This window comes from Podarcis liolepis (assembly GCF_965112155.1).
Source record: "Podarcis liolepis genome assembly, chromosome: 3".
Taxonomy (NCBI): Eukaryota; Metazoa; Chordata; class Lepidosauria; order Squamata; family Lacertidae; genus Podarcis; species Podarcis liolepis.
The window spans coordinates 26,612,124-26,632,812 of NC_139557.1; the positions used below are offsets into that span (position 1 = coordinate 26,612,124).

General features: G+C 41.0%; 1 protein-coding gene across 12 annotated transcripts in view; it reads right to left on the minus strand.

The window, feature by feature from the left end:
• Window positions 1-20,689, minus strand: part of DLGAP2 (DLG associated protein 2) — a 399,875-nt gene that overhangs the window by 227,628 nt on the left and 151,558 nt on the right. For 7 of the 12 annotated variants that reach the window (XM_083495509.1, XM_083495510.1, XM_083495502.1 and 4 more), the window contains one exon: window positions 5,025-5,057. In XM_083495509.1, the coding sequence (XP_083351635.1) occupies window positions 5,025-5,057 (33 nt within the window). Of the gene's footprint in view, window positions 1-5,024; window positions 5,058-5,710; window positions 5,893-20,689 lie in introns of those variants that run through there. The other 5 variants (XM_083495512.1, XM_083495511.1, XM_083495513.1 and 2 more) reach the window with 3 other exon arrangements.

A 20,689-nucleotide genomic window follows, 5' to 3' on the forward strand; every position in this document is an offset into this window, starting at 1 on the left:
TGGAATAAATAATGGCTTTTAAAGGGTTTTCTTTTGCAGTGTATTTTCTTTTTGTCAATTACAAATTATGCTTACCTTTCATCTTCTCTTGGAGGTTCTTAGATTTTTCCCTACAGAAATTATTGGACCGAATTCACTGAACATTTCTCCCACACTGTCTTCTCAAATACTACTCAAGCCTTACAACCCCAGTTTCTTCTCCAACTTGGAATTTAATCCAAGCTGCAGAATAATTCTTCTGGAACAAATGGGGTGAGAAAAGTTCTTTCCCATATTCTCTCTCTGGAGCATGACACTGCGGTACAGTAGCCCTTGAGGAGATTATATTTCCCAGGGTCTACTTGCGATCGTGACCTGGAATAGTGCATGGAAACATGCCAGGCACTGGACAGGTACATGGGAGATGCATTCCTTCCTTCTCTCCCTCTCTGTGTTTGCCGCCACTGTGAGAGTGCAGACACTTTTCCACAAGAGGAAAGTGGGCAGAGACTGGTAAAGCAGAGTGGAAGATGAAATATACCCAACTCTTCCCTTCTCTCATTTTTCATGGTTTACTGTTGCCACTGAACAGGTAAGTCAGTTAAGTGGAAGTTGAGAGGATTTATGGGCAGTTATTGAGGCAAATAGGGGTTGGTGTTGGTTCAGAAATAAGCAAAGCTATTTCACAATATTTGGGAATTATTACAGCTTATGTCCAAGCCAATTTGTGACAAACCTGTCACAAGCTCGACCATCACTCAGTCTAATGCAGCAAAGAACTCCTTAGCTTCTCCTCATAAGATATTGGACTTTCCAGATCAAAAGAACTTGGACCAGCTCAGACAATAAAAGAGTGTGAATTCTATCCTACAATTCTGGATATCTACAATCAAAACTGATGGGGGAAATGGACTTTCATTTGCACTGCAAGGTCACTTTCCTAATCATGGAGTCTACACTGATGCCAAACCAGGGACTTGGAAGGGCATAACTGAGACTTCTCATACACTAGGTCTCCGTTTCACTCATCTGTCTTTTAAATGGGTAATTAAATATATAATCTTTATTGTGGTCCAAAGACCCATAGAACAATTTCAGAACAAAATAAAATTAAGACAGCCAACCACAAAAGAGAGAGAGAAACCGAGGTGGTCATTTTGTTTTGATAAATGGGTAATTAATGAATCAACCTATTAAGTTTAAATTTGCACATTATTATTGTCAACAAATGTGACAGAGATAGTGAAAGAGAAATCTTCAGATAACTTACAAAGCAGTCAATAAAAGCTAGCGCTCATTGGCTTGGCTCATTCATGGCTTCATAAACTATGGTTTATTACTCCTCCTTATGATTTAGCAAGGGAGCAAGAAAAAAAAATCCTACCAAGGTTGTTTTACCTAGGCTGGAATTTGTCAGGTATCTACATTCCAGCAAAGTGTGCCATGCCAGAACCCTAAGTGGGCATGGCATGAGCAGGGCATATTCACAGATCCATAAACACACATGGCCATGCACAGAAACAATAACATTCTTCCTCTCCCCTCACTCACCCTATCTGATGCAAAGCTAAGAGAAGACACAGGCATGCAGGATGACTGGCATTCCTGGCCAGAGCACGGGGGATAGAGCATCCCTCTATGTCCTCTGCACTCATGCTTCCAAGCTAATGCAGCTGCCTGCCTGCCTGCCTGCCTTTTAGTTTCTTTCCATGCTGTAGCCAAAGAAGAGACAGTCAAGGAAGCCAAAGGGATGGAATAAGCTGCTAAAATGCAGTCCCCACTCCCACACCCAGTACATCCCTCTCCTGGCTTCTCTCCCATGGGACAGGTAGAGGGGATGTGGTCTAGGTGTGAACAGAATGGCTTGGGAAGAGTGCCAAGGTCTAGATGAAATGATGCTGCAGTTCATAGCTGACCGGCAGTCAGTAGGTTCCACACCCCTGGTTTAGTGTTCCTCCCTTGCCCTTCTCTTCTTTCTATCATGCACTGACTTTGGAGCAAAGAACCTGGCTTATCCAGTTCCCTATTGCATCTGAACTGCAAAGCTCTAGTTTAATACCACTGAAGAGACCAAGAAAATAAGCCAAAATTTGTTAACAGTAGAATTTGTTTACAACTGGGAGTGATTATGTTATTAATATAATAATAGTGGCTCAATGTGGCTTAGGGCTCTTCCACACTTTTAATACATGAAGGGGTACACAGTTTTCTGCTAATCCCAAGCTTTCTAGGCACATGTCCAAGTGTGTTTTGCCTTTGCACTGCCAGTTTCCCCTGGAAAACCCACTCTTTAGTGCTAAATCAGAGCAAGCATCAATCTGGAGGAAAGCTGATTGATGTTTGCTACAATTCAGCAGTAAAGAGTGGGTTTTCATGGAGGAAAGTGGCAGGAGAAGTGGATGCGGAAGTCAATACATTTTGAGCAGCCTAATATAATAAAACAACTTGGCCCTCACTGAAGGGCAAAGTCTTTATATTTCTGTGTCTCAAAATCACAACGAATTAATTTTAACATCAAATACGCACAAACAATTAGGTCATGTTTCACACAAAAATCATCATCCTTTTATTTGTATGTCGCCTTTCCATAGTTAAAACAACATGACAAGAGTACCAACATAACAAAAGTTATAAGTAATAAATATAACACATCAGAAAGCACACAACCAAATGGAAAACAATTTCCACATAAATCATAAAATCTAAAACTAAGAATACAGCATTAATATCAATCACAATTTAAAATGACATAGATAAAAAATAAAAGCATTTTAAAAAACAAAAACGGAGCCCTCTCTATCCAGCAGCGGCAGCAGCAGTCCTTTATGGAGCCTGTCAGGCCCTGCCTCAAGCCAAAATAGAATTCGTTATCATAATGGCACACTGAAGTCCTTTCAGAAAACTGGATAAAATAATAATAATAAATTAAGCAGCATTTTTTTGTGTAAAAAAAAAGTATGGAGTCTTATAATATTGCACCACACTGGAGCAGTCAAGCAAATTACTGAACAAATTGCTGAGAGATCGCAGGGCACCAAGAATTATGAAGCATTAATCCATGCTTCAGTAGTGTTTGTAAAGGTTCTCTGGGGCCACTTACAAGTCTTTGCTTGGTTTCTTTTAGACTTGGAGGTAACACCACGGAACCAGCACACTGCAGAGTCACTCAGGTGGAAATTAAACCCTACCGAGAGCAATCTATTGCATGTTTAAGATATCATTCTTGAACCAATGCCCAGATTCCTAATCTGAAAAAAATAAAACCAGATCATCTAGTTCTTTAAAAAAAGAAGAAGAAGGGGGAAAAGGTTACACTAGGCACAGATGGCAAGAAAGGAGGTGTTAACTGAAATAATATAGTGTTTCTCGCTACTCAATTATTTTAAGACTAAAAGTGGAGCCCCAATGTAATATAAATTTTTTTAGACTTCTGATCTCTCCTGTTGCCCACAAAAATATTAAGAAAACTACATGTCTTCCGAATGCCATATCTACAACCACAGGATCACTGGTTTAATTTAAAAATAATGCTACTGCTAACAGTGCTGAATAACTTTATAGAGTAGCAACTAAATTATACTCAGACTGGACCCACAGAAATCAATGGCCTTATGTTACTTAACTACTGATTTCAGTGGGTCTGCTCTGGTTACTACTGGATACTACCTATAGTCTCTAATTATCAGAAACATCTTGCAGTTTTATTTTTAAGACTTAAGACATTCCACAGAATGAAGTTGTCTCATTTCAGCTAAATTAAAAATCCACCAGCAGCTACTATTTATCCCCAAAGGCTGTTTGCAGTGTCTTGAGATCAAGTGCAGCTCATGGTTGATACAATCAAAATGTAAATCATACATGCAATGAAAATGATATTTCAAATTTACAACGTAAGGGCACAATCCAGGTAAAGTTAAGAATTTGTAAATCCAAAGATTTCACTGAGATGAATTAAGCACATCCTGAACTCCCTATATTTGAATAATTTATTGGCTTGTCTGAATAATACTCCCAGTTCAATTTTCTGTCCACTTTATTACAAACAGACATTAAAAACAGACAACAAAATCCATCCAAGTTAACTGAACTCTCTTCTACTGAGCTAACTGGAAATTAAAAGCACTTGCACAATGTTGGCTGGGTTATTTATCTTCTGTTGGTATTTATATCCTACTTTTCAGCAATATGAACTTGAAAGTTATATACAAAATACAGAAATGATATTATAGTAATAAAATAATAATAGAACAGGGGAGCATGACAGAAGATCATTTTAAAATCCAGTTGAATTAAACACCCTAAAATAAATAAATAATGGCGCCAGTAGGATGAGCTCTTGTGCAAAACCTAGTGGAAGGCTTATTGCAGGTCAGTGTATGAAAGGTTGGATTATAGTATGAGAATAAGGGCAGTATTCAACGAAACATTTCTGCTAGCTCAAGGATTAGGGTCCCTGGGCATGCTCTGCCCTCAAATCTGCGCTGGACAAATGGGGGAAATCCCAGAACATACGGAACATATTTAGGGGGCACTCATAGGGAGGAGAATGTTCCATGGCACAAGGAGACATCTTTGCACTGACAGAATCATTGCAAAATAATAGCAAAATGCTATTAATTCAACAGCGGAATATCAATTGCTCAAGATAAATTCTAACTGTGCTATGTTTCTATATGCCCTAAAATGAATACTCACACTCTCCCTTTCTTTTCTTTTTTCTTATTATGTTATACTGACCATTGCACAATACCTGGGTAAAGGGTATTTCCATTTTTATTACAAGAGAATATTGGTCTCCTGCTGCCCAAAGGATGTATTGTGCTTTACTCAGCACTGATTCAATTCATTTTCTGGCATCTAACACAGCAGCACGTCTCTTCTCCACTCCCCCCCCCGGCTCACGCCCCCCCTTAGCATCACATCTAATGACATGTTCCATCTACTGCCACAGTAGAAAAAGTACTAGCAGAATAAACAAATCATGCAAGTCAAGTATCACCACTATTGACTTTGAAAATTATTAAGGATGCTGATGCGCAACTCACCTTCAGGTTCACCACAGAGTGTACACTGTGACTCTGCAAGGAAAAAGAAAGAAAGAAATATAGAAAGTAGTCAATACAGTAGCCTTTACAGAGATTATCACTTTTAAGCTAGAATTGCCTCATTATATCCTTGAGCTTCTCCTCTCTTGATGCTGTATTTGTTTGATACATTATATCTTGGACAATCAGCAGTGAAGGGCAGATCTCTTCCCACTTTATGTTTCTCTCTTTCTCTAACTCCAATACCCAGTACCTATAGTAGACAATAATAATAATAATAATAATAATAATACCCTGCCCATCTGACTGGGTTGCCCCAGCCAATCTGAACTAAGAAGAGAGAGTGAGAGTGATGCCTATATAAACACTGCTTTTGCATACATGGTCCAATGCATACAAACACCCACAGGTTATGCATACAGGTTGTTGTTGTTGTTGTGTGTATAAATTTTGATGATACACAAAGTAACTGAGTAGCTTACAGCTAGGAAGCTAAATAGCTCCTCTAGGTTGTTGATAGCTTCTTTGTAAAGACCGTACAATGTCCAGACTCTTTATATTCAACTGAGAAGAATATATTTACAATCTCAAGCTTATTCAAACATGGGTACATTCTCTCTTGAACTGTAGAGCTCACTCAGGTCTTACAGTTTCTTATGGATTTTTTATTTATTTTTTACTTTCACCTCAGCAGTATTCTCTCTGTTCCTTACAGAGAGCTTTTGTGCACAGGTTTCTCCCTAATAACCTTTAGGGATCATCCTCTGTCTGTTTCACTTCAGATACATCACACTGACACACAATGTCCTCAGCAGTATCCTGAGAAGCCTCTCTCAGCTGCCATTCCTCCTCACAGAGAGAGGGGGAATGCAGAAAGACAGTTAAAAACGACAATTATTGGAATAACAGTCACAACAGAATGGAATGCCTGTCTCATGTGACTCACAGTCAGCCAATCACATGACAGCTACTGCCAAAGGAAAAACTCCACATTAAAAATAAACAGTAATTTAACACAAGTAAACATTCCTATTTCAGGAAATTAAACTGTTATCCTTAACACAGGTTACATGATTCACATCTATACACATGGTCCCTGAGATCAGGGGTTCCAAAGGTTGATAGACTGCAATTCCCATCACACCCTTGACCATTGACCATGCCTGGCTGTGGCTGATCCAAGTTGATGCCCAACCACATTGGCAGGCCACAAGTTCCCCATCTCTACCATTCAGCAAACATGCTAGGTTTGATGCCCAGTGAGCTGAGACTGCTTTTGCAGATGTCATCCCTCCATCTACATGCATACAAAAAGAACCAAAATGATGTCTGCACAAAAGGATGAACCAGGTAATAATCTTTCAACATAAAGGACTTCTGTGCCTTTAACAGCTTGAGAAATTTGGGATTTTAAAAGGTCTCCCCCCCTCCCATTGCACGGTGCTGCAGGAAGATGGAGTTCCGAAACCTACATGCAGCTGCCAAAATCTCTTCATCCATATAACTATTTAAGGCACAATGTGAAAAACCTGGCCCTCTCTTAATAGACTACAAGATGCCTCTGATGTAAGCCAGGAACCCTACTGCCGTTAAACGTAATGTTAAAAAGTTTGTTTCACATTTCTGTTCCCAATGTGCTCTCAAGGCAGGTTGCAGGGAAATCACTCCAAGCCTAACATTTCCTAACAATGCTATTTTTTAGTGTATACAGAAAGCTAGACACTGCTACAGAATATAGAGTAAGTCCTTGCCAGGGGAATTTACGGTCTACTTTAGACAGATAGAACAAGGGGGGAAATGGAGATGAGGTACTTTTCTTTAAAAAGTACAGTGGTACCTCAGGTTACATATGCTTCAGGTTACATACGCTTCAGGTTACAGACTCTGCTAACCCAGAAATATTACCTCAGGTTAAGAACTTTGCTTCAGGATGAGAACAGAAATTGTGCTCCGGCAGCACGGCAGCAGCAGCAGGGCCCCATTAGCTAAAGTGCTGCTTCAGGTTAAGAACAGTTTCAGGTTAAGTACGGACCTCCGGAACGAGTTAAGTACTTAACCTGAGGTACCACCGTACTGAGAAATGAATAAGGGAATGTCAGGAGGCAAGACTAGGGCACAGAAGCAGAGGCTGGGGTAGTTCAGGAAGGCTTTTCTATAGAAGCAGCTCTTGAAGTTGTACTCCAAGAAGGAAAAGGCAACACTCTGATGAAAGACTGCCACACATGGTGCCCTGGTTAAAAGAGGTAGCACTGCAGAAGGCTTCCCATGGACCATCATTGTATGCTCTGCTTCAACACTTGGACTGTATGCTTCAGTATAATTGGTGGAAACACGAGCCTTTCAAAACATTTCCCATTTGCATTGCCTACAATCTTTCAAACTAATGACCGCTCCCCGCATAAAAACGGGGGGCGCCCTTTGCGTGGACGCGCGCAGCCCCTAGATCTGGAGCGGCTCCATCAGCATAGGCTTGGCTTTGCCTTCCCTCAGGTGGGATACCTGGAGGTCTCCCCCTACCTCAGTCAGTTGTCCAATCCCACCTGGGGGAAGCGTTGCCAAGGTATTACATCAGAAAGTGCTAACCACTTTGCACCAAAAGCTTCCATTTTCATTTCTGCTAATGTTTCCACTGAACATGTGTTGTTGTTGTTGTTGTTTGAAGTTTACAGGGAAACTCATCTCTATTTTGCATTCTCGGGGAACCATTTTTATTTCATTTCTTTCCTGTGTAAGTCTTGAGGAGATGTGGCTTTTATTCCGAGTAATGTTATTAGAGAAAGGGGCGTCTGACTTGCGCGCACATACCGTAACAAGCAACTCGTCTCGTTCTTGTCATTTATTTAAAATGCTTTAGCCCGCTCTTCATCATCTGATCCTAAGGTGGGTTAAAATGCAACCGAAAGCAACATTTACACGGCAATTCAAAGTCTGCATATTTTGCCTGTAAATTTGTCTGCTTTACTATCACGTCAGCTGAGAGCAGAGATGCGAGATAAAAGTTGTTTTGTGAAGAAAAATGGGCACAGCGCTGCAAAGCGACCAGAAGAGCGTGTGAGGGGAAGGATATAACTGTTTAATCACAGCACTTGGGAATAGAGTTATAAATCTCACAAGGAAAAGAATATCTCTCGGAAAAAATGTTTCTGTGTTGGTAATTCGAAATATGGCGATGTTTCCTTTGAGTCAGCATCGTCTCAGCATGATTTCAGAAGCCTGCCTGCTGTTGGGAAGTGCCATCTTTCAGCTGAGAAGTAAAACAAAGGCACTGATCATTCACAGTAATTAAAAGATACTGTGAAATTCTTTTCTGTAAGCAGCAGTTTTTAAATAAGCCCTCCGCGCTACAACAGCTTACATTCTGCAAAGGGTGTTTTTCCCCAAACGGCACTTCAAACGCTTGGTCTGCTTTGTGCAAGAGAAGGGCCATAGATCAGTGGGCAGAGCACATACTTTCCATACAGAGATGTCCCAGCTTCAATCCCAGGTAGGGTTTGGAGAGATAACCTGTGCTTCAAACCGTCAGTCTGCACAAAGTCAATGCTTATGTGAATGAGCCACGTGTCTCACTCAGTGTAGGCAGCTTCCTATGCGCCTATAGGCATAGGCAAACTCTGGCCTTCCAGGTGTTTTGGGACTACAATTCCCATCATCCATAGCTAACAGGACCAGTGGTAAGGGATGATGGGAACTGTAGTCTTCAAACATCTGGAGGGCCGGAGTTTGCCTATGCCTGCCCTATGTCTTACATTCCTAAGGAATGACTGTCAGCAGCAGAGATTTGCGCTCCTTTGTAAAAGCCTAGAAATAAGGCAGCTGCTGGCAGACAAATGGGTACAAATCCCACCGCTCATTTGTCTGCGCCTCTAGAGTTTGGGAAAGCTTCTGTGAGGCAGTTCAGTTTATAGAATCACAGAGCTGTAGAGTTGGAAGGGACCTCAAGGAACATCTAGTCCAAGTCCCCGCAAGGCAGGAATCTCAACTTTAAGCAGATGGTCATACAGCCTCTGCTTGAAAACCTACAATGAAAGAGCCCACAATCTCCCAAGAAAGTCTTTTCCACGGTTGAACAGTGTCCTAGCTGAGCCTGGCAGGACACCTTGCTCTATGTTCTTAACCCCTTCATGTATTAATTAGAGTTAGGGATGCTAGTTATATGTGGATGGCTATTCTGCACAACACTCTGTCCTCAGTTGCCAACCAGATGCCCATGAGAAGCTAGCTAGCAGAACTTGAGCACAACAGTACTCTCTCCACATGTGAATCCTAGCAACTCAGAGGCATATTACCTCCCACAGTAGAGGTAGAACATAGCAGTTGTGGCTAGTAGCCATCTTCCTGTTCAGCAGTTACGAATCTATCAAATTTCCTTAAAGTTCATCAAAGCCTTGGTCCCTAAACAGCCCTATCCTATGCTTTACGCTTCCTTTCCCTCCAAACTTCCTTTTCAATCCCTTTTGGGCTCATAAACAAATTGGCTTCCTCTCCCTGTACCACACCATTAGTGCTAGAGCATATTCACTTCTCAGCGCATGGCAAATGAAATATGAAAAAGAAAAAGGATTTCCTGACATCACTAGGTCTGGGGAATATAGGTTTCTCACTTGAAGCAAGCCTTGGCTTCATGTGCTCCTTCCTTCCTTCCTTCCTTCCTTCCTTCCTTCCTTCCTTCCTTCCTTCCTTCCTTCCTTCCTTCCTTCCACCCCCCCCCAAAAAAGTGCTCCCTTTACTGCAGAGAGAAAGATAACTGCTTTAGTTGCACATGGGGTTCCGCTAGCCTTCCTGCTATAAAAACTGTCACAAAACACACTAATAAGCGCAGCATCCAACAAATCTAGACAAATATTACACACCTGAGGGCTAAATAAAAACATATAGCTAATCATGAGCCTTCGTTCTATATTTCCAATGCTGCTACTGTTGATTAGCAAAGTTACCCAGCCACACAGTGGAGCTCTACTATTTCAATAAGTCAACTCAGGTTAATCTATTAATTAAGTTGTTTTCCTTTCCTGTCTCAGAAAATAAATTGCATGAGTTAAAGATGACAGACTAAATGTACATTTACCGTAGATACATTTTGACCTAGATAGGAGAGTCTGTGTCAACAACTGTTGCAGTAACAGTTTTAATTAATGCTGTTCATTCTAAAAATGTGCTTAGTCTTCAACTTGCTATCTACTCGATGCCTAGTATTCTTTTTCTCTACAAACTTCTAGGGTCCATGAATATGTCTCTTAAAAATTAATGTTTTGCCTAACCTGACAAACACCTTTCAGTGCTAGTGTGAAAAGTTACATCTCTGTTTAACTAAAATCTTCTTTTCCCTCTCCTTATGCAAAGGGAACTTGGTTTGGCTTGGTCTGGACTACTTATGGGAAAAGAGAGAGTGGAGAATTGCTGTGATTTCCTCTCTTCCACTTGTTTAAGACCATTGATTGATGGCACCATGCAGGAGTCAGTGACAAGATAGATCTTGTTTGTGAGATTTCTGGAAACAAAGAAAACAATAGTCTTTGCCGTGCCCTAGAAAGTTGGTGGCTATCTGAAACGTTATGCTTCTGCAATTCATGATCATTGTTATCCTAAACACCCTCCCTCTTGTTCAAAAGCTGATCTGATGCTGAGTGAGCACCCTCCACAATGACCCACATCCTCCCAACCAGAACCACAATTGTATAAAACATTACACACCAACATACATGCATACACATGAAGACATATGCTTATGAACCACAGCTTGTGGACCCAGATTCAGTCATGCATTATTTCAAGTGGTCTGTTCTTAAGATGACCTAAGTCTGGATCCAACCCATTGGTTGTATGGTCTGTTGCCAAAGGAAGTCACCTTTCCCTACCACTCAGACCACAGAATGTGCTTGGTGGGTTGTTTTTTCCCCTCTTTAGCAAGCGGCCTTATGGCTCAGAATACATTCAGTACACTGCGGTTAGGCCATGAAACCACACTTTCTCTGGGATAAGTCCTATAAGTTTTAGAGATCAATGATACGTCTAAAATGAAGCTGGCAAATCTAGCTGGAGATAGAATGTGCTTTGAAAATTCATCCTAAAGACTGCATTTAATGTTGCACATTTTCTACTCGTTTATGTCAATGAAAGATTACTACAGAATATTTCTCTGTCATTGTTTGTCTGCATAATGCTTCTCTGATGTCAGGGAAATGGAATTTACAGTTCATTTTCTGCCATTTAAAGAGAAATAAAATATGTATATATTATCATGAGATTGAGTGCAGCTGGGAGCCAAGGTATAATTTAAAGCAAAGCTCAACGGCTATTAGTCATTTTCAGGATTTTGCTTCAATATTTGTATCTAAATACAACTATGTGTCATGGCCATAAAACCTGACTACATTATGAATTATGTTTAATTTCCATTCCTCCTTTTCATGTCTCCCTGCATTTTCCCCTCCCTTGTGCCTATATTTTTGTTAATCCTGGCACTCTCCTTGCTTAGACCTCGTGTTGAAAAATAAATGTGGCAGATCTGTTGGGGGAAAGAAATTCTGCTGTTTAGTGGGATTCCTCAAGGCTCAGTTCATCACAACAAAAACTATCACCTTCAATTCAGCTTCACTACAAAGGAAGTCTTCCTGACAAGTTTCCAGTTCAACAAGGGTTGGAGTGAGATACATAAACCTTGAGGGAAGTGTAGGTGGAAGAGACTGAGGCAAGAGGAAAAAGAAGAAAGAGAAAGAAGAAGGCGTCTCACACAGGTCACAAGGACAAAGGAAGCGATGGTTGGCAGAAAAGGAGTAGAGGAACAGACAGCAGTGCTAGAGGCAGTCAAGGAGACTGACGCTGTCAGGATGAATAAGGCTGCAAACTTATGCTAGGGATGTCAGAGAATTCCGGTGGAAACAGAAGTGAAAATTGCAGTTGTTTGCATTCTCATCCCATTTTTTTTTTCTGGAATGGTGTTTTGTGTGTGTATGTGTATGTGGAGATAGAGAGATACTTTTTAGAATGTTGTTTTGATCCTTCAATTACCTTGAAAAGTATGGTGTGGAAAGAGGTACATCATTAAGTATGTTAAATTTGTATGTTAAATAAGTGGACAGCGAGATAAAGAGCACCACAGAAATTGAACTGGCATTGATGTATGTAGCAATGTGTGTGTTTGGTGTGCATTGTGGGGAGGGGGTACTTTTATTTATTTAAAAGGTTTCCAAGCAGCCCTTAGGCTAACATCCTTTCTTTTCCCTATTCCTTTTAGTGCTTTTTTATTATTAAAAACACATTTATTCAAAAGTTGCACTTCAGCCTTGTCCCCTGCCATAACACCAAAGAACGACCACATCAATGTCATGTTGGCTTGCCAAATACCCTCAGTAGGAATCCAACTAATCATCTGGTTGGCTAGACCTTTTCAATCAACATATCCCCTCCACAGAAACCTCAGCGATGATGATGGCATTAAAATATCGCGTTCTTCAATAAAAGAAGTGGTTTACAAAGCTAACGTAACTTGCCAATTGGCTCCACTGCCCACCCTAAATTTTTCTCTTTGTCCGTTTTACCCTTGGTGCTACTGTTACAGAGCCATGTTTATTTTTAAAGCATGGCTGTGCAATTCTGCAGCGAGCAGGGAGTTTCATAGAGGAAATGGTTATCAAGGGAAACTTTCTCATCCCGGCCCTTTCTCTTGCTGAAAAGCAGAGAATCTTTTACCAGAGAGAAGGGTGTGTCAGCCATATAGGACTACACCCAATGCATAAGCAACATGCAGTATGTCCCTCGTCTCCTCACCACTTCAGGCCCTGACACTCCTTGAGAATAATCACAGCAATGAGAAACACTTAAAATACAAAAAAATAAAATAAATTGGTGATTTGAGCAACTTTATCTTTGCCAGAAAAAAAAATAAGGAAAAGAAATGAGAAAGTGTCTCACGATGAAGCATTTCAGAAAATGAATGTTTATGTTTATCTACATGTCAGATGAACATTTGCATCTCTAGTTGCAATTTAGTTCAATTCACAACTGCATGCCTTCTTTCAACACAGAGAAGTCAAGCTGACAGAGCAAAGAAAAGGGGGGTGGGAAGAAGCAGTATAGGAAATCAAACACACCTTTACCTTTCCCCCCCCTCTCATCTGTCAGTTATGGTAGATGCCTCTCATGGGGGTGGGGGGGGGGCACATCTATACCGCAAGGATCCAGAGTGCGTCTTCGCCCTTTGCACACAGAGGCTGCAGGCCCCTTCAGAATCTCTACCAAGCAAAGGCCAGACAACTCAGTGTCATGGCCAACAAGTAACTAAATAGAAGGCATGGACTTGTATGTGCTAAGGTTGCAATGTGAGGGCGAAACCTGCTTCTTGCCTCTGCTGACCATGAGCCATTTGAACTGATTTGCTGGCAGCTGCACATCTTTCTCCCAGGTCAAGTAATTCCCAAAATATGTGTCGTGATTTCCAGGAGACAACTGAAAACACATCTTTTCACACAGGGATGTGAGGAATGACTGCAAGTCTGGTAATGGTTTCTTTTCTTTTCTTTCTTTTTCTTTTTTGCATAATTAGTGGATTAGTTAATGGCTCCAACGGTTTGATGTAGTGTTTTAATGATGTTTTAGACTGATTATCACTTTTGCTTTGTTCTGTTCCATGCCTTGTGAAGTCTAAAATATAAATGACTAAAGCTTGAATTAGGCCCAGAAACGTATTGGAGAGCATTATATTGTGCAGCTTTGAAGGCATTGGTGTCAAATAATAATGCTGACCCACATGAAATCAGGTGGTGACATTCTTCCAGATTCTGAAGCATCCTTAGGGACCGTCCCACAGAACATGGGCAGCCCCACATTATTATAGTTTGCCCTTTCTTGGATAATTTGTCATCGTTTTGTATAAAGCTATGGTGGCATGGGGTTTCTAGCTAGATAAACATCCCATTATTTGTCTTCAGCTTTTCCCAAGAAATTCTCATACATTTAACTTGCTTTCTGACCTTTTAGAGAAAGAACAACAACACAAAGCTACCTGCTATTGTAAACAAGTGAATATTCACAGAGATCACTCGAACCAAGCTCTCTGGCTTAATAGATTAGTCTTAGGAACATTCCCCTCTGCTGGCATGATTATTGGTCTGAAGCAGACATGTATTTAACTTGGTGGGGAAACTATTGACCCAGCGCTTTCCTAGGAGCTATCATGAAGTAAGTCACACCATTCTTGTCACTTACGTGAGAAATCATTGAAGAGACTTGAGAAACAAATGTTTAACAGGTCATAGCAAACAGCAGCTGGCTCCTAACTTGCTTTCTCAAGTTTTGCTTTTAGGAAAGGCGGCGAAAACTCCAAAAACCAAATTTAAATACTGCATAGTTTCAATAAGTTTCATTTCAATTTGACAAGAATTTGCTGCCAAGTAACACAATATAATACCAATCAACATCAAGTAAAATTTGTACAGTCTGTTGACTCCTTGGCTCACTACCGATGCATAGAGAATGATGACCACATTTCTTGACACTGCAACACCAAGAATGTGTTCTGGTAAAACTGCATTTAATGCAGTTTCTTGACTGCAAAATATTTGAAAGTGAAGGAGTGAATGCCTGCTTTTAATCTTGTTCCACATTCTAGACATTTATAGTTCTCATTTTAGAATTTGGGACTAAATGTTGCCCGGAACAGTGATCAAATATGAGTGACAGACATTATCAGCCTACTGGCCTAGTACCCCCAATTCTTACAGAACTCCACAAATCATTAAGAAATATATTTCATAGTGAAACTCAAATGATGAACACTCTCATTACCCTTGGGCACGGCTCATCAGGCCCCCATCAACTGAAGTAGCTATGTGTTCCCTTGCCACCTCCTTGAGCTGCAGCTCCCTCCTTGCATCATTTATCCTCTTATCACCAGGTTGGGCACTGCTTTCCTTTTGGGTGAAGACAGAGACACAGCAGGTGTTGGGCAGTTCTGCCTTCTCTCTGTCACACAATAGCACTTCTCCATCTTCTCCACACAGAGGACCTACTACTTGTTTGTCCTTCCTCTTGCTTCAAACATAGCCAAAGATACCTTCTTTCATTATTTTAACCTCTCTCACAATCTCATTCTGAGCTTTGGCCTGCCTGACTTTCTCCCTGCAACTGTTGAATACTCATGTGTATTCTTCCTTCATAATTTCCCCTTTCTCCCCTTTCTTATACATGCCCTCCTCAAATTTCAGGTCATTTGTAAGCTCCTTATGCAGCCACAATCTTTAGATGCCTCTCACTTTTTTCTTGTTGGAATTGTCTGCATTTGGGCCTCCAACAGTTCACCTTTAAGAAACTCCCCTCCATATTGGACTCCCTTCTGCCTTCCATGCTCCACGTCATAGATCTCTTCACAAATGTGCACATACTTTACATATAATGCTACTCCTCCTCCCTTCCTGTTCAGTTTATTCCTTTTGAATGGGCTATACCCCTCAATTTCTACATTCCATTCATGGGTCTCAACCCACTAGGGTTCAGTAATGTCTAATAGGTCATATTTTCCATCCCGTATAGTAAAGTATCATGCTTTGCCACTGAGAAGACAGGTGTTAAGTTTCTTGTTTTGAACCATCCTTATATAGGTCAGGTATGTTAACCATGCTAGCGAAACCTTTCCTTTCTGGAGTGGGGCATGATAACATTGGTCCAAACCATCTGGGACTTAGACAAAAGACTGACAAATGTTTGACAAATGGCCTGTTATGTGGAGTAGCACCCATGGGGTTGCATTCTTGGTGGCAACCTTGCCATCAGCATAATGCACGAATTCTTATTTCTGTCTCTTTTTCTCCAACATAGTCTCCAAGTACATTGCTGTTTTAAGGTCATGCTGCTTCTATCAGAAGAAACCCCTATTTAAATGGGTTTTTTTGGAACTAAACTAATGTGAAATGTTGCAAATAGGAAAGCAAGCTTTGTCTGCTATACCTTAAAATATATGGAGGGGGTGGGATCTAGAGCATTTGTGATTATTGCACCACAAAATCTTATTAGCATGTACCAGTGTCTGAACATAGCACAGGAAGTCCATTCTGTGGAATAGAAAAGTCCAGATGGAGAATTTTATAAAAATTAGGCATTGTGGTTTAAATGTAGCAGTCATGAATCATTGCAGAGCTGATGGCACCCGGTGCCTGAAATAACTAACTAATTTTGCAACAAGGGTTCGGTGTCAATAGCATATGTATATAGAAGCCAGGAGGGAAGTGTTCTCAACAGTTTGTCTAAGTATTCTACAGTTAATATTAAACTGCCCCTAAATAAAGCTTCCATATAATCACTTGGGTTCCTTCCTCTTTAATAAAATAAAATATCACCTTAAATATTAGAAAATGACTCTGTATGGTGTTGCTTAGTTGTCCCTTGGGTTTTACCAGTGAGAGAAACTAATTTATCAACCAAACTCTCAACAATACTGTGTGCTAACTGGGCAAAGAAGAATTTAATTTAATTTATCAGATGTATGTTGTTGTCCCTCCAGGGTCATCTTGTCTTCAACAAGAATGGGGGGTAAGTCAAAGAGACAAAGGCAGGACCAAAGTCACCCAGTGAACTTGATGGTTGGGTGAAGATATAAACTCAGGTCTTCCTGGAATAAGCCCATAATACTAGCTAATACATGTCCAATTGCATGGGAACAATTCAGTGTCCAAATTCCATGGGAAACCGAGGCTCAGAAGGTGACAGTGTTCCATCAAGAGCAGGCAGAACTTTGGATACCTGCAGTGGGTCTTGCCAGTGCATTTTCTGGGGGGTACACAGGGGTATGCATATCCCTAAACATCTTGTGAATTTTTGTCCATTTGTCCATTTACTGTATTTATTTTCCCCGATTTGAACTATAAAATGGTGATTTTCTTGATTCAAAATGAGAGTATCCCTAAACATTTTTTTTAAGAAAAAAAAAGCACTGGGTCTTGCTAAGGTAGCTACAGAAGATTCCTGCAGGAAGGCAAAGCCAACTAATGTATTATGTAGGCTCCACCTCCTTGGAGAGGCTGCTTGGCCAATTACAGCTGCCTCGGCTTATTTTGTAGTCTTTGGCTTCTGCAAGACTTGGGAGACAGAGACATTGCAGGGGACTCACCCTCTGAGTCATAGGACTGTAGCAGGGCTTCGATATCCACCTGGGAGCGCCCTAAATAGGATACTGTCTATTCTTTCCACAGGGAAGAAGCATGAAACCTGTACCCATCAGAGACCTCCGCTGAACACTGCAAGGTGCCACCACACCGCACTGGTGTAGATATGATATACCTTATTGCATGAATGCAAAAAAAAAAGGGGGGGAGAGATTGATAATATTAAAAGTGGAATGAGGACACCCCTTAAGCATATCAGCTCAAGAAGCAGCAATTATAGTGTTAAAAACATTTTGACTCACAAAATGGTTTCCTATGGCGACCTGGGTGCCTGCTCAGTCTGCTCTCCAAACGCTAACTATAGACAGGCAACTTCAAGGCCCCTCTTGCTCTCTCTTCTTATGGTTATTTTGCTTTAAACTGGATTAGGACCAGGCAGCCCTTCAAACAGAGGATGTTACACCTTGGCCCAATGCATACTAACTTGGAAATAACTATCATTAAGTCCAAAGTTTGTATAGGCGTGCAAGCTGAATCTTCCACGTGCAAAGATATTCACCACTATATCCCCCTGGTTCTAAAACTGCAAGAGCTTAAGGCAGACATGTGCTCACTGTTGCTCACTATTTAAAACTATTCACTGCAATTTTTCAGAACCAAACTTTTATAGCCAATACTTATCATTTTAAGCTATATGCATTAAAGCGAAGCTAATTTGGGCATCAACATTTCAATTTATTGTTTTTTAATTAAAATACCAGCTCTGCATCAACCCTACAGCATCTGATAATAAATGAATAATAAATGAGATCACTTTAGTCTTGCAATATGAGGATCCTTTAATCTAAAACTTCATAGCACTTTGAAAATCATTTAATAATTAAGCTTGACAACATACTGAGACAAGCCCCTTTAACCTTCCTCCTGCTTTTAGCATAAGATAAACATTAAACATTGAAATATAATTTTCTATGACAACAGAAGGATAGGTTTTCTTTCCTGGCTCTGTTAATACACCACTATCCTCTCTCTCTCCCCCCACCCTACCCCCCTTCTCTTACTTGCAAAATGCTGGAGCTGACCTGATACATGGGTCAATTCTCATGAACATTTTCATTCCTGCAAAAAGCAACCCCATTTGGGAACAGGGAGAGGGCTACAAACAGGATCAGAATGTTGATGGTACAGGTCTCTCACAGATACCCATTCAGAATGAAGGCAATGTTTACTGCCCTCACTTTGAATTGGCTTTGTGGTATCATGTGACTACAGGTGTTCAGTGATGCTGTGAAGTCATGCTATTACTACCTTTCCTCAATGGCTGCAAGAAGCAAAGGGGAAGAAGTTAGCTTCAAACAAGTATTGTCACCATTTCTGATTTGGCTCCAGGTGTCATAATGTGACCAACTTTTGTCGGTTAAATAAGCGGAAATAATAATGTTGCTGACTGTTACAACGCTACACATACAGTATCTTGTTCAGGTGGAGAACATAAGGGGAGACAAGGTTGTAGGTATGTGGGACATTATTCTGCAAGCAAAAATATTTTTTAAAAACTTAGGAACCAATGGTTTTACTCTTAAAATGAGAGAAGGCTGTTTGACAGTGGAACAGACTCCCATGAGAGGTAGTAGACTCTCCTTCCTTGGAGGTTTTTAAGTAGAGGTTGGATGGCCATCTGTCATGCACGATCTAGCTCAGATTTTTGCATTGCTGGGGCTTGGACTAGTTGACCCTCAGAGTCCCTTCCAACTCTACAAATCTATAAGAGAACAACCTGATCTAAATTGCTCAGCGGAAAAGGCTCCTCCTTCATATACCTAGCTTTTCTGAGATATGATCTGCAATACTAGTGGATTTATGCATTCCTCTTACGAGTGAATAACACTTCATATATCCTGGAATGTGAGCTATTATTATAGGCAGAGCACATCCTGGTGACTGACAGGTCTTTCAGACCTCTATCAACTTACAGCAAGCTAAAAGGTTCTCTTGGCTCTGTCAGCAGGAACATCCAACTATTGACATGCTGCCAGCTGGCAATTTAATTATTACAAGTACATTTTGGCCAACATCTCTTATCTCCCAATCGCTTCCTAGGAATGATCCAAATCCTGCTAGCATCAGAAAAGCACTCATATAAAATCAGTTTGTAGGTACCTGGGAGGAAGAGGAGGGTAAATCCCATAAGCCAAGCACCTCAGCTTATAAAAGATATTTCTGTCTTAGGATATCATGAAACTCTCCAATATCAAGTCAGTACTGAACCTGCAATTTCATGACATGTCAAACTGCTGAGAAAATCAGGTCTATGGTTGATGTATATATTTTTTAAAAAACATTCTGCTATTCCCAACCTAGATTTCTATTGAAAAGTGAAACAATTAAGGGCATTCACACACATTAGAACAGGGGTCAGCAAACATTTTCAGCCGTGGACTGGTCCACTGTCCCTCAGACCTTATGGTGAGCTGGACTATATGGGGGGGGTGAACAAATTCTTACACCCCACAAATAACCCAGAGATGCATTTTAAATAAAAGCACACATTCTACACATGTAAAAAAACACTGATTCCCGGACTGTCCGCGGGCCGGATTGAGAAGGCGATTGAGCCTCATCTGGCCACCAGTCCTTAGGTTGCCTACCCATGCATTAGGATAAAAGCTTATTGTATGTTTGAGTCTCTTTGTAATGCAAATATAAAATTTATGTTGACCAGAACAGCCAGTTGAATTACAAATGTCTCCCTTCTGCTTTCTGTTCTACATGAACAACCAGCCCATATTTACAATACAGAGATTTTTGAGGTGAAATATTTATCACATGATCAATACAACATGGAAACACCCAAAAGCATGGGGGGGGACCTGTGGCCCTCCAGGTGAGGTTGGACTCCATGTCCAATCAGCCCCAGATACTATACCCAATGGTCAGAGAAGGTGAGAGCTGGATTCAATGACATTTGGAGGGAATCAATTTCCGCAAAGTTGTCCTAAAGCTTCCTCAGTCAGATTACTATCTAAGCAGGCACATGGGCACCTGTGGCTTATTTTGAAAGATTTCCTAGGACACTTTCAGAACTGGTGAAATGGTTCAAAATTTGTTTTTGTAAGACTTTGTCCAAATTGCAGGGGTAGCCAGTGGGGACATGTGGTGCCACGAAGCCTGGCCCCCCACCATTGGAGTCATTGCTGAGTATGCCCAACTTTTCCCCAAGCCTGCCCCATCCTGCTATACATGCACTGATGTCACTGCCAGGAGCCCAGGTCGGCCACACTACTCAGCTTTGGTTAAAATGAGTGAACATAAAAGGAAGAAGAAGGAGAAGGAGAAGGAGGAGAGTTTGGATTTGATATCCCGCTTTATCACTACCCTAAGGAGTCTCAAAGCGGCTAACAATCCCCTTTCCCTTCCTCCCCCACAACAAACACTCTGTGAGGTGAGAGGGGCTGAGAGACTTCAGAGAAGTGTGCCCAGCCCAAGGTCACCCAGCAGCTGCATGTAGAGGAGCGGGGAAGCGAAGCTGGTTCACCAAATTGCGAGTCTGCCGCTCTTAACCACTACACC